This window comes from Pleurodeles waltl, chromosome 12 (assembly GCF_031143425.1).
Source record: "Pleurodeles waltl isolate 20211129_DDA chromosome 12, aPleWal1.hap1.20221129, whole genome shotgun sequence".
Lineage (NCBI taxonomy): Eukaryota > Metazoa > Chordata > Amphibia > Caudata > Salamandridae > Pleurodeles > Pleurodeles waltl.
The window spans coordinates 40,482,206-40,497,024 of record NC_090451.1 but is presented as its reverse complement, the minus strand read 5'-3'; the positions used below and the strand labels follow the sequence as shown (position 1 = coordinate 40,497,024).

The following is a 14,819-nucleotide window of genomic DNA, read 5'->3' as shown; positions in this document are numbered from 1 at the left end:
GACACTCCATTTTGCAACAATCTACTTTACTCCAATCTACTAGCCCACCAAATCTACTAGCCAACCCCACTCTAACCCACCCCATCTCACTTCTCTCATCTCAATGACACTCAAATATACCCCCTCCACTTCAATCCACCCCACTCCAATCCACTCTACCCAAATATAATCCACCCAATCTACTCCACCCTAATCTACCCACTCCAATGTATCCCACTCCACTATAGCCTAATCCACTGCAGTCCCTACTTCCTCAATTTACCGCAGTCCAATCTACCCCAATGCATCCCACTCCACACCATTAACTTTGAGCTATGTTAAACAACAGCCACATTTGTATATAGGTTGTTAACTATAAAGCCCCCCCACGCCATACAGCACTTACCTACTAGGACGGGTTCTTAAGGCCCAGTAACTATTGGGTATTGCTAGTCCATGAGCATCTTCTATGTGACTAAAAGGAACATATGAAGAAGACTTCTGGTCACAGACCCATGCTTGCTATGTTCCATGTAGTGTGTTATAATAGGTGGCATAACCTTGGGTTTGTTTTTCTGGCACTCTTAAATTAATTCGTTTAAAAACAAAAACAAGCTTTGTTTAGATGTTTTGCCCAGTATTTACAATGTGTTCCCTGTAACAAAGACCCCACCAACATCATAACTCTACTTATGATAAGCCCTTAAACACAAAGTACTTTTTCACACCAACTCTTAAAATAAAAACACAATTTGTTTGTTTGCCACACGTTTGACATTTATTGACAAAACAGCAAATGTTCAAAGCCTTTGCATTTGTGTAACAAATTAATTTGCATACAACAGGACAATATTCATCAACTACATTTATGCAGCAGAATAGATACTTCCACTGGATTCCATATTAAAAACATAAAATATTGAATACACCACAGAAGTTTTAACATGTTTGTAGATGCTTGTGTTCCCCGCAGAAGATAACCTGCAAAACTAAACAAAAAGAGCTGGTGAGTGTTTTAAGGTACCATAGTTGGACAATGCTTTATTTTTGCACGTTAGTAGCTCTCAACTTGTAATCTTCCCTTATTGCAAAGCCTATGTAATCAGAGATCTTCAAACCTAAGTTGCAAACTGAACTCACTAGAATGAAATCTCAAGAACAAGAAATTAAATGTTTTGAACGAAACTATTTTTTTTTTTTTTTTTAAACGCATCCAATAAACTGTCCTATTTCATTTTGATTGTAGTTTAGTGTGCCCTCAGAAATCTGGCCAGATAGAGCTTGGAACGTTATTCATACAGCAGGAGCAGATTTCTGCCTACTAAAAATGCTATAAAAATGAATTTTGCAGCAAATTAGGAAGCTGGTTGTTGACAGTGAACGTGCCAAAAACTTGCTTGAAATCATAATTAGTCCCCAGTATTTTGAAGAAAGCATGCATCACAGCAGAAAGTGCTGTGGAGAAGGGTACACAGAATGTTTTGAAAGGAAAAACTTAGCGAGCACCAGATATCTTGCATATCTTAAACCAATTAACCCACCTTAAAATCATCAACCTCCTGAACAAAACCTCGGCACGAAACGAAAAAAATTGCGACGTCAACCAGTTAGTAACAAGTGAGAACACAGGTTTTATGCTCTTTTGCCAGCTCAACAAGGGACCATTTCTTGGATGACTGGATGAGAGGTGCGGTTTAAGTGGCAAAGTATTACGGGCTTTGAGGCACCGTAAAAGAAGCCTGATGAAGCACAGGAAAGCCCAACAGCAATAATACTGATCCATTCATAAAACTCAGAAGGCACGCAGGTTCACAGGCCACAGAATATAAATGTGTTCACTGTAATGACCGTGTTGTGCTCCAGGTGTTCTCCACCCCAAAAAACTGTTTCAGGCTGCAAGAGTTTGGGTACGGGTGTGTGCGTGTGTTTCCAGGGCTATGGCGAATATGAGATCACAATGAAACAATCCTATGTGTGAACTCCAACCAAAAAAGGACTTGAAACAGTTATTTCAGTAGCTCAAAGGATAGCGTATAAATAGCTCCTACTCTCTTAGACACCCTCTGAACAAAGGTAAATGTCAACCAAAGACAAGGGGACTGCCAGGAAATACTCTCCTGTAGGTTGCAATTAAGCGTTAAAAGAAATCGAAGAGTCTCTTTAGAGTACAAAATAGGAGGATGGAGGTAGAAATAAGGTATCCTTAACAGCAGGTAAGAGGAGAAAATCCCTGCCTAAGATTTGTAAAAATGATATTGTGGTCTATATTGTTTCTATTCCACAAAATACTAAAGGGGAAAACGGAAATAGCTGGAACATGTACGATTAAGAGTGGAAGCAATAATCGGGGGAATATAGCTGGCAAGCTATGGGATTTACTGGTGAAATACAATGTCTATTAAAAAATAATTCTTTAAGTGTGGCTGTAGTTTGCTAAGTGCTGTAGATAGCTATGTTCCGATATACCAGAACCTTTGGATTTACTTCATATTTTTGGTCAGTGGTTTTAAAAAGAAGCGACAATGGGGTGCAGTTTGTTATTCGTTGGAAACCTTCAGTTTCAACTGAGGTTGAAGACTTTACATATACCTGCTCAGTCTGAGAAAGATGGATAAGGTGCTAAGGAAGGTACTTGAAAGGGCAAGTTGAGGTGTCATAACGTGAAAGCTAGAAAATAAAGACAAAGTACCATCCCCCAATAGTCAAAGAGAACTGCAGAGCAACACACTGCTTTAAACACTAGACATTAATTAAGCTTACACCTTTTTTTCCAGGGTTGGTCAGGTATGATTAAATTAGTTGTGTGCAAGTGAAGGCGGAAGAAGAAGAAAAACCTGGAGAATTAAATAGGGTTATGGGGAGAAAAAGGTGGAAGACAGTCAAATGATAGTAGGAGCCCCTTTCGGAAGGAGGTAGTGGGAGGTACGTAACAAGGGGATGGACAATATAAGTGCAAAAGAAAGTGGAGAAAGATATTACAGACGTGTTTTTTATACATTAAATGAAAGATCCGTTAATTTCTAATGCTTTTTTTAAATACCCATGGAGCGGTTTCTGTAGGAGTACATCTTTTACGAAAGGATGAGAAGAGGTTTAAACACATTAAGTACTAGCAGGTGCGCTTTGCTTTGACAAGAGCTAACAAGCACTGGCAAAACCAATAGACCCTGCAATCCGAGAGCAACTGAGTTTGGCAATTACAATGGAATTTATCCGTAGTTTAGTTAATTGATTAAAACATATGGTATGTGCTCCATGTTGCTACATTACTTTTTTTTGTCTAATATAAAGGAGACCATACACCAATGCACACCCTGTGACAGATGAGTTATTCTAGTATCAAGTAATCTATACTGTTCTCCCCAAAACAAGGATGTGATCGCAAAAAAGGAAAACAAAGGGTACAGTGACATCAAAAACTTGGTAGAAAAAGTAGCTAAGTCAAAGCACAATGGGAGCAGTAACACAAGGAATTTAACTGCCTGGAAAAAAAGAATGCCTAATCTCCATGTTCTATTTTAATGTGTGCAGTCATGTTTTCATGTCAACCTTCTTAGTGTTTTGTTGCAGCAAAAAACTACTAAAACAAACCAGAAAACCAATGGTATGACAGGTCTTCTGGACTACATCCACCTCGATTTAAACCAAGGGCGATGTTTAAAGACTATGGGGTAAATAAAGCACATGGAAAGAGCTGTTTTGCAGACCACAAAAGCCACCCATCTGAAAGGGCGAAGCAAACAAATGTATCTGGGTCATAAAAAGGTTTGTTTTCCCAGCAAGTGTGTGTCCCACTGCACCATGAAAGAACTGCAGTAATGAAACTGTGCGTAAAATAAAACATGCATGGAAAAAGCTGAGCTACTCTTGGGACAGGGAACGAGAGCGCACATTACTACTAGCTAAAACTCAGACAAAAAAAGGAGAGCGCACAATTTCAAAACAAGAGACGAATGGCAGCACAGAGAAGGGAAAAGGGAGGGCGTACGGTGCTCACAGACAGTAGTAGCCGGCGCATATACTGGGGGATTTTTGGAGAGGAAGATAGCAAAGCCATAAGCGTAGATTAGAGTACAAGATAAAATAAGCAGAGGCGAAAAGAACAAGATTTAAATGCCTCTTTACAGAGAAGCTTGGAGGAGCAAGTGAAAACGCGTGCGCTCGTGTTAGGTGCTTAATAACAAAGAAAAAATAAGTCCCTAAAACAGATGCTAAAATGGTGACCAGTGGATGCATAAGGTACCTGATCCCTGCTCTCAGGGAAGGCTAAACACAGAAAGAGACATGACAAATGCATGCCATGGACAAATAGGGAGAAAGAATAGGAGAGAGATGATGGAGCCAACACATGAAAAGCAATGGGTGGGCTATAGGCCCCAAAGTAGGTACAACATGTCTTGAAGAGACAGGGAAAGCGCTTTCTAGCCGAGACCTAAAAATGAGAGGGGTGGGGGTGTAAACAAAAATTTACAGATCACATAGAGAAATTGGATAAACTTCAGTAAAGAGACAGATAATTATTAAGGCTGATTCGGGGAACAGTACTGTGTCAACGTCACTGTATAAAAGTTATTATACAGCAGGAGGCATTTCCCTTATAGGATGTGAAGGTGATGGAGACATTTTTGGAGATCAATGTCATGCTTGGGCGGCAGCGCAAAATGAAATAATCATCTGATATACTAAAAATAACTGGTCTTCCAAATTATCAGCATATAAATGTCTCAAGAGCAAAGTCTTAGGAATGAGACTACATATTGCAGAGCTGTGGAAGTACAACACATTTTCTTACATATATGATGAAAATACTCAGAAATCCATGGGATTAGAAGCAGAGATGGCTCCAGCAGCATCTGTTAGCAGCATATTATTTGAAGTCCATCCACTGCTCATGCTCAAAGTAGACTTTTGTGCGACAAGAAGCCTGGAGAGGCTCCAATACCCCCTATCTGAAAAGCATGCCATTACTGATAACAAGCGAAGAACGAAAGTTGCAGAGGACATCTTCTAGGTAGGAGATCTCTTAAATGAGCTTTAGTTTCATTCCATTGGAACATATTCCATTTAAGAGGTAATAAGGTTTGTTTAGTGTTCTGCTTATTTGTAGTTCTTGTGCATACAGTTTTATATAAAGATGAGTTCACATTTGAAGCCAAGGTGCTTTTCAAACTGCAGGGCTCATCACAGCCTAAAGCTTTTTCAAGGAATAAGATAGTCAACACATATGCATATTCTAGAGTTGATCGTCCACCCGGAAATCTTTAGTACGATAAAGATAAAACACCAACACTCTTTTTTGGGTCCAGATGGTGGAGTCTCTCCTCCTCATGGGAAGGATGTGGGGGTGCGTAAAAAGTAGGCAAGGTGATGGACTGGCCTACATGAAGAGGCGTAACAACCTTGGAAAGGAAGCCTTGGTGCGCAGCACCACTGTCAGGGTGCACAGACAAGAATGGAGGCTTGGAAGAAAGGGCTTGAAGCTCACTCACTCTGCGAGCAGAAGTGATGGTAACAATAAAGACAGTCTTGAAAGTGAGGTGCCATAAAAGGCAATTGTGCATCGGCTCAAAGGGAGTACATATTTAAATAAGGACAAGGTTGAGGTCCCACTGAAGCATGATAAATGGGAATGGGAAGAAAACAATGGGTGAGACCTTTAAGGAATCTATTCACAAAAGGAGATTTAAAGAGTGAGGGCTGACCAGGTAGCCTAAGAAAGGCCAAAATGGCAGTTAAATATCCTTAAAGGGTGCCCAAAGCACAGCCCTGCTGGGCCAAAGAAAGAATGAACAAAAGAACCTCAGAGGGGCAGAGAGGGGAATCAACAGATTTGTTGGTACCCCACTGCTGAAAGAGACCTTGCGCCACCCCCAGATGAAGATGTCATTCGTGATCGGCTGTGCATCGACAGCTGAGTTTGTCCGCTCTGGCATTGAGAACCCACCAGATGTTGAACCACCCGGGAAATGCCCTGATGTTCCAGCCATGTCCAGAGGCGTAGTGCCTCCTGACAAATGGTCCAGGACCCTACTCCGCCCTGTTTCTTGTAGTACCACATGGTGGTAGTATTGTCCGTGAACACCTGCACTACTTTTCCTTGGTGAGAGGGAAGAAATGCCTTCAACGCAAGCCTGATCGCCCAGAGCTCCAGACGATTGATGTGGAGCCCAGACTTCGCCTCTCCCATGTGGCCGCCTCAACCCAGAAGCGACGCATCTGTCACTATGGATAGATTTGGCTGGGGAAGGGACAGGGATCTGCCTTGGACCCAATGTGGATTTGAAAGCCACCACTGCAGGTCTTTCGCAGTCCCCTCCGAGATTTGGATCATGTCAGAGAGATTCCCCTGATGATGCACCCACTAGAACTTCAAGCCCCACTGCAGAGCCTGCACATGCCATCTGGAAAAAGTGGGAGGTCATGAGGCCCAGCAGCCTGAGTCAGTCTCACCGAAACCCAAGACAGAGGCTGAACGATCCGAATCATAGCCTTAATATCTTGGACTCACTTTTCGGGAGGATAAGCCTAAAACTGCAGTGTCTAGAACAGCTCCGACAAAAGGGAGCGGCTGAGAGGGAAGTCAGGTGACTTTGGCACGTTGATTGTGAACCCCAGCGTGTGCAGGAGGCTCACCGTAGTCTGAAGATGGGAGATGACTTTCTGGGGTGAGTCCACCTTCAACAGCCAGTCATCAAGGTAGGGAAAGACTGAGACCCCTAACCTAAGCAGATGAGCTACAACCACCTCCATCACTTTTGTGAACACCCGAGGGGGGCTGGTAAGGCTGGCGGGGAGCACGGTAAACTGATAGCGCTCGTGACCTACCACGAATCTCAGGTAACGTCTGTGGGCAGGCAGGATGGGAATGCGGAAATACGCGTCCTTCAAGCCCAACACTACCATCCACTCTCCTGGCTCTAAGGCAGACGGGACCTGAGCCAGGGTGAGCATTCTGAATTTCTCCTTCTTGAGGAAGTAGTTGAGGTCCCGAAGGTCTAGTATAGGACGTAGGCCCTTGTCCTTTTTCGGCACCAGAAAGTAGCGGGATTAACAACCAAGACCTACTTCTGGCACAGGGACCTCCTCTAAGGCTCCCTTGGCCAACAGAACTGCGACTTCCTGGTGTGGAAGTGCCAAATGATCCTCCGGGAGTTGGCTGATTGATGGAGGCATGGCTGGTGGGGCAGATTCGAAAGGGAGGGAATAGCCCTTTCGAACTACCTGCAAAACCCACCTGTCCGTAATGATGGATTCCCAGTGAGGCAGGTGATGGCGAATCCTGCTGCCAGCTGGATCGGAGTGAGGGAACAGACTAGGAGGGTTTGGAGGCTGCAGCGGGGGCAGGGGTGGACTGGGCAGACATCTGGTTCCCTGTCCCACGAGCGATTCCTCGTCCCCGCTGAACAGCATGGGTGGCACGGTGGCTGGGTGGGGGACGTGCCCTTTCCATGTCCACGAAAGGGGTGAAAGGCAGACTGTTGGGGGTGAGGGGCAGTGGAAAGGCCAAGTGACTGAGCCATAGTCCAGGAGTCTTTGAATCTCTCCAAGGCCGAGTCCGCCTTGTCTCCAAAGAGACGGGAGCCATCAAAGGGCACGTCCATTAGAGAATGTTGGACATCCCTTGAAAAACCAGAAGTACGCAACCACGCATGGCGTCTCAAGGTCACCATCGTAGCAACCGATCTGCCCAGAGAGTTGGTTGTGTCCAGCTCACATTGGATCGTAAACTTCGCGGCCTCGCTCCCATCGTTGACAGCTTGGGAGATGATAGCACAGGCCTCCGATCGTATCCCACAGAGTGGGAATAGTGTCCCAAAAGGCAAGCGGTGTTCACAGACCGCTGCGCGACACTGGAGAAAGAAAACATCTTCCCAAATTGTTCCAGCCTTTTTGATTCCCTCTCCGGGGGTGTTGAAGGGAATGTGCCTGAAGAAGAGGAAGCCTGGATGACAAGACTCTCAGGCATGGGGTGTTAGGACAGGAATTTAGGGTTGTTCGGAGCGGACCAATGGCGGCGTGAGATAATCATGTTCACAGGAGCCCTGTATTGGGTTTGGACCAAGTAACCAAAAGGAGGCTTCACTGAATGTCAAAAGGGGCTCAGATGTGGAAGCCCCTGGCTGAAGCACCTCCGTCGGGAGACTGGACCTGACCTCTACAGTAGGTAGCTCAAGGCAAAGGACCTCAGCTGCCCTACTGACCACCATAGCATAAGTCGCTCCCTCTGCCGTAGCCACAGTAGGAGGAAACAGCATGCCAGCGTCTGGAGAAGTGTCCAGTCCACTGGCCTCACCCAATTCCTGTGTCCAGTCCAAAGATGGGTCACCCTGGTATTCATAAGGGCCTAGGGACCCCCCTCCAATCCTTCCCCGAATTAGTACCCATAAGGAAAAGGGTCTAAATCTGACCTGGGGTGAGTAGGCCCCATCGAAGACAGAGGCGGCGTTGGCCGATGCCGTTCCAACTCAGTCTGGATTAAGGATCGGGTCGACGTCGATAGTGGGCACTACCGTTGTCGGCAGCGTCGACAATCGAAGTGGCACCAGGAAAGGTCTTAGTGATACAACCGAGATCGGTGTGGATCCGGAGGGGACCTCGGTGGCAAGAGCTGAAGCCGCCGGCGCGGAACCCAAAGGCCCCTCGCCCGAACCCCTTGGACCCGAAGGCAACGTATTGGGGTCGATCCACCCAAAAATGAGGCGCATGGTCTCATAAAACTCCTTTAATTGGGCAGGGGTCACTCCGGCTCCCGGAATTTCGGGGAAGCACGGAGCACACCCAGAAGCAGGCTCCAAAGACTGAGGCCTCGAGCGCAGACGCTCCCACCGATTCGCATCAGCCGAGCAACACGGTGAAGTCGAAGGGCGATGGTACTGCTTTGACGACTTCTTACCTGTACCCAAAGACTTGGCGGAAGAAGAATGGTGGTGGCTCTGCTTCCTCTTGAGCGAAACTGGCACCTACATGGAGTCAAGCACCGGACCGCAATGAGCTTGAGGGACTGCTCCTTTAAGGCCTTCGGGTGCATGGCCCAGCACTTTTCGGGTCATGTTCGCGCTCCAAGCACCACAAACAGACCCAATGCGGATCTGTCACTGGCATCATGCAGTGAGTCCTCGTACTGTTTGAAACCGGTTTTCAGGGGCATCTCGACACACCAAAAAAACTCGAGAAAACGGTTGAACTCTGTCAAAAAGAGACCAGGGTAGCTCTCTCCGGATCAGTGTGTGGCACGGAAAGAAAAGAACTGGCGTCACTGCGCTGAGGCGGTGTCTATGTACTACTCCCGACGTCATCACAGCGACTACGATGCCAACGACATCCGCGGGGTCAACAGATGCCACCTACCGAAGTGCAAGGGTATTGCTTGGCAAAAAAATCTCAGGATGCAGTCTGAGGCCTAGGGGAAAATCCTAAGGTAAGGAATTTGCAAATCGAAGTCTATCAAATATTGCTGCTTACCCATAGATGCCGGTCAAATTCTGTGGCACTGGATCTGCTGTACGTAAACGTAGGTATGGACTGGAAGGTCTATTTAAAGAGATTCAATGCAAGTCCAAAACAACTTGTCAATGAAGTAGTAAGGGCATGAGGGTGTAATCAGTGTGTGGTAGAACACTGTTATGAATGTCATATAAGAGGCAGAAAACGTGCCATGCTGTGTTTTGCTTATGTCCAGTAGCATGGTTTATGTTAAGCTCCATATAAGTCATCTGTTAGTAGATCAGCATATCATATGGAACTAACAGTAGGGTAGAATACTCATTATGAAAGTATACACACAAGAATTAAAACTGAACACTAAACAAAATTTCTTCTCTCAATGTGTTCATGGTATAGAGAAAAACTAATTACTGACTTGCTTATTCAGTATATTATTCCATTATACGTTTGTCTACTCCATTCTGGTTTGAGGTGCATCTGAATATGACAAAGACAAGAGGAAGGTGAAGATGCAATGATTATGAAACATGAATATAGGTTTCCAAAAGAGACTGCAAATCACTGGTTCGGAGAAAAACAACTTGTAACACTCCGAGCCCAACACTAGATGGCAGGAACAGTGCACAGCATGTAGTAAAGGTCTGCCTAATTTGCCTTATACTGAAATTAAATTGAAAGTAAATACACAGACATTAAAGGGCACAAAGATTTTTGAGAACAGTTGGAAAATTCTTGCAGGGCTGTGAAGAATCTGCGTAGAAAAGAGTAAATTAATCTGGGAAGGACAGAGCCAGAATGAAACTATAGCATACTAGTGGCTCACAATGTTTAAAAAGCTGGAATAACATCCCAAAAACCTATGTCATAGCAAGTCACAAAATATAAGAATTGCAATGATCAATTCAAATATGCATTCAGTTTGAAAGATAAAAAGTTCAATTTTATCAAAGCCCTAAGAACTGTTACTAGCTTAAGTGCAAAATATGAAGCGAAAATACCCCACTAGGTTTAAAAGAAAGAAAACAGTTGTCAAGATCTGTGTTATACAGGTTCGTGCAAAAGGCATTTGGGGAATTTTACAAAAATAGAGATTCACGTCCTGAATGTCTAACGTTCAGTGAAAATGTCTTGCATTACCATTTCCCATTGTACATTTTATTTCAATACCAACGAAGATTAAAACTTACGAAATCTACAATTTTGTGTAATTGATGCTCCAAAAGAAATATGAATGTGTGAAGCTCCCCAATTCTACAAAAGGTTTAACCGTACATGTAAATTATTCTCGACCGAGCACTAGACTTAGCTTCGGTCAAATCTACTAATTCTGGCTAAAAAGTTACTGGGTCAATGTAGCAACAAATAACAATATTAGTTTACACAGTAAACAAAGCCAGATTGTATCGATACTTTGCATTTATTTAAACGTTTGACTGAAACTAATTGCACTTATTCAATGAACTACACAATGTAATGGTTATCTGGGATTTAGAAAAGCAAAGATAACTTCTATTAAGCATTTGTCAAATATGTCAGATGGCAAACAAATCGCCCGATTTAACAAACCTAGCAGGATGATGGATTTTAATCAGTTATATGAATAGAGCAAATATTTAAGATGAGTCTGTAGTCATAAGGAAAACTGCAAATGAAAAAAATGTGTTTTTGTTCTTGGATTCTGTTAATTATTTTATAAAGTGCAGGTATTATTCATAAGACACTTAAGACATTTCCTGAAGATTAGCAAATTTGTTTCCAGCCTTAGTTTATGAAAAGAACATTCCATTCCTTGGCAGCCTGAAGATGAGTGCCTGCCATCTTTCCCTCGAAAAGCAAGGAGTAAGAGTCTAGCTGCAGTGGGCAATCACAGATCTCTTTAGTATACAGGGGTGAAAGCTAGTTTGAATATAAAGGAGCCTGGGCAAGTGAAATGCCCAACAGATAACGCAAAGGCTACTAAGGCTTTTTTCCCAAATTGAGATCCACTGCATCAAGAAACAGCAAGCTATGCATATCTACATTCAGACCCAGCATCATGCGTGCTGCCAAATTCTGGATCAGCTGCATCCTGAAACGCAAACAATAAGCGTCTTTGTACAGCACATTGCCGTACTCAAGCAGAGATAAAACTAGCCTGAAAAGTGGTTTCCCTACCATGGAACAGAAGAAAGGGGCTTTTTTTTCTCTCCCCTATTTCATTTAATTGTGGTCGACAAAGCTTGTTTTTTTTGCTTTGTTTTTTTTTTACCGCTGAGAAAGGAAGCAGTGGGGATTGGGTGGTGGGGGGCTGGGAGTGGAGAGGGTTTGGAATAAGAAGATGAAAAGGTTACTTATTTGTAGCTCTGGTTCTGCATCAAAGGATTCTCCATTGAAGCCACAAACACTAGAATAATTCCACACAGGCAGCGAGAAACTACTCAAGTGTTTTATGTCTATCAATGAAGATCCTGAGCTACAGAAACATAAATATGGAGGCCACTAGCTTTCGGATCAAACATACTGAATGTTTCGAAATATGAGAACCTCAGTCTTGTTTAACTTCAAACCAGTTTCTTCCATCTAGAACCCAACTGCTGAGAGAGAGTGTTAAAAATTGTTGCTCAATACCCAAGGATTCATCGAAGTGAATGATTAGCTGTGTATTCTCAACACAGGTTTTAATGTAAACTTGTGTCAAATTCTTAAGTGATACAATAACTACTAACTTTACAAGATGTAAAAGGAAAATGCATTCAGCAGGGTGAAAAAGCCAAAAACAATCTCAAAGCTTGGCTATACAGTACCAAATGAGTTTGATAAGTAGCCAAGAGAAAAGTAAGGTAGGAAATGCAATTAATTCAAAATAGAATCAATGCTCACTATGATACTATGAGCAGTGCAATATTTTTCTTTTAATTTCTAGGTCTGTTTTCTTGGAGACATGAAAATATGCCCAAGCAAACGCCAATTTTTCCATCTTGATAAGAATACGTGCAAATTTTGTAACAAAAGGCTTTTGAAATGGACTATGCAGACAACAGTGATGTAAGCTACTGGTGAAAAGAACAAAACTAAGTAGGTAACCATAACAGGCTAGGGTACATATCTCTACCCAGAGTACTCAAGCCAGTAACAAGTGTAATAAAAGCCTTTTTTTCCTGACGGGAAGATTTTTTTAAGCAACCAAAAGATAATTATGAAGCAGGGGTTTTAAATGGTATCAAAATTAATTTATCCTAGCCCAATGTAAAAATGTAGTTTGAAAATAAGCGCAGCTTTAGATACCACATATTTTGAGGATAAATCTTTTAAAAGATATGTTGAATTAAAGTGAAGTGCATCATATTGTTGGATACTGCAACTTAAAAGATTGATCACCTGGACTACCACAGAATATGTTGCTGTACTCTGTTTCTGAAAACAAGAACATTCCTATAACTGTACATGTTTCATAATTAGTAGAAAATCATAAAAGTAGCCACCACTTCACTTACCTAACTGTTGACAATTTTATCCCTGTACATTTGGATCATCCTTTGACGAAAAGACTCAAATGAATCTTCTTTCGGTTCTTCAACACCCAATCCCTCCCCTCCAGTGATTGAACCCCTGTGGAATAAAATGTAGAGTCAGCACTATTTTTGCATTAGCCTTGCTTTAGGAATTACCAGTTTCCAAAGGCGATATTTAACTCATTTAATGCAGGAATGAATTAATGAAAAATGAGCTTCGCAAAACACCCAAAATAAAGAATACACTTACCTAATTACCTGGGAGAGCCGTGTACCACACCCGAAACCGAAAAATACAAATAATCAGAATTAAGAAAAAAATCTACATCTACAACACTTAAATGAGGATGACAAAGTATGAACCACTACAAGAATAAATATTACTGCAACTTTGTGGTGTCACAGAAAAACCAAGTTCCTAGTAAGTTTTAAAGTTTATGGCTATTGATGAAAAAGTAATACCAATAAAGAGATTGTAGCCTCAGGTTTGTGCCCCAAACATAGAAAAATAAAATCACCAGCAGTTACAGACCAGCCAATGTCAGAAGAAACAAATGAAAGAGTCAGGGGCTGGAACTAGCATCACTGAACGACAGAGGCAGCAGTTAGCAGATCCTCACCACTTACAGTATCAGAATGAATTATGAAAGCTGCAGGGACCATGCAGCTGCAGAAAACTACATGCAAGAAGCACACCTTCAACCTACAAGGCAGCTCCTTACCAGCTAGATACCACCTGAAAGGAATACTAACAAGACTATCAGATACTCGAAAATTAAGAATTGACAAAATGATTCATTCTGATGAGCCACTGCATACAAAAATAAGAAATATTCACAACGCAGAGAAAAGTGTGTAAACTGATGTTACGCTAATGACAAATGTATGCCTTATGTTTGCTTTATGATGAAAAGCAAAAAAAGTTGAAAAAACATTGAGTCCAAAATATTCCCCAAGTAATGTAACACCTCTTGCTCACATACCTGGAAGTAACTGTCACCAAATAAAGTATACAAGACAAAAAACCTTCACAGCAACAATGGATGAAAATGCCATAAATTAATGAACTGCGGCTGTAGAGCAAAATCAATGATATAATAAGGAGGCATAGCAAGAGTGAAACTCGCAATGGCTGCCTAGAGGGTGAAAGGGGAATTTGTCTAACCAATGGTGTAATAATTGTAAAAAATAACAAAAGAACTGCCTTTGGTAACGATCATCTAAGTACTGAAGAACAAAAGCAAAGCTCTAAATCCGAAATATTGCATTTTCAGAAGCTGTAGTCCACAAAAGCATTCTGCACGGTTGCTTCACAACCTGCACGGTTATGTTCAATATCTATATGCCTTGGCTTACGCTACTATTGAAGTTAGCATAAAAGTCAGAGGCTATTAAGCTGTACCATTGAACTACGGTTTATTCCTCCATAATAAGGACTAACATGCATAATTTGTCAAATAAAACTGCTTCTCTGAATAATACAAGTCACAACACATTAAGGAAGATGAGGGGACTAATGATCTGTCATCCAACACAAATCAAATTAACATGGTAAGGAGAGGCAACAGGATCTACAAATACTAAGCAAGGCATCACACTCTAGAATACCGCATGTCAGGAACTAGAAGCCAAGACACAGATGCCCAGCTGGAGACAGCATCTCTGCAAATACCAAGACTCTCTAAACCATAGTGTGCTGTATAAGCTATGACAGCTGCACTAACTATAGTGAACAGTGAAGGCACTGAGTGATTATCATCTAACACCGAGTTTAATTAAAACAATTTATTTGACACCCAAAGGCATGACTCGCGTGATAGTGGAAGGTCTTCAGATAGAACTCCAAACTTTGTGGATAAAGAATGGCTTTTGCAATAAGGAGGGAGCATGTCCTATGTATCTACT

At 42.5% G+C, this 14,819-nt stretch overlaps 1 protein-coding gene across 1 annotated transcript in view; it reads right to left on the bottom strand.

The window, feature by feature from the left end:
- Positions 1-741: 741 nt before the first annotated feature.
- The window catches only part of LOC138267038 (uncharacterized), a 252,245-nt gene continuing 238,167 nt past the window's right edge, over positions 742-14,819 (bottom strand). The window contains exons 28-29 of the mRNA XM_069215886.1: positions 12,897-13,011; positions 742-968 (exon numbers count right to left, since the gene is read on the bottom strand). Coding sequence (XP_069071987.1) covers positions 12,897-13,011 — 115 coding nt within the window. The 3' untranslated portion in view covers positions 742-968. The remainder of the gene's footprint in view (positions 969-12,896; positions 13,012-14,819) is intronic.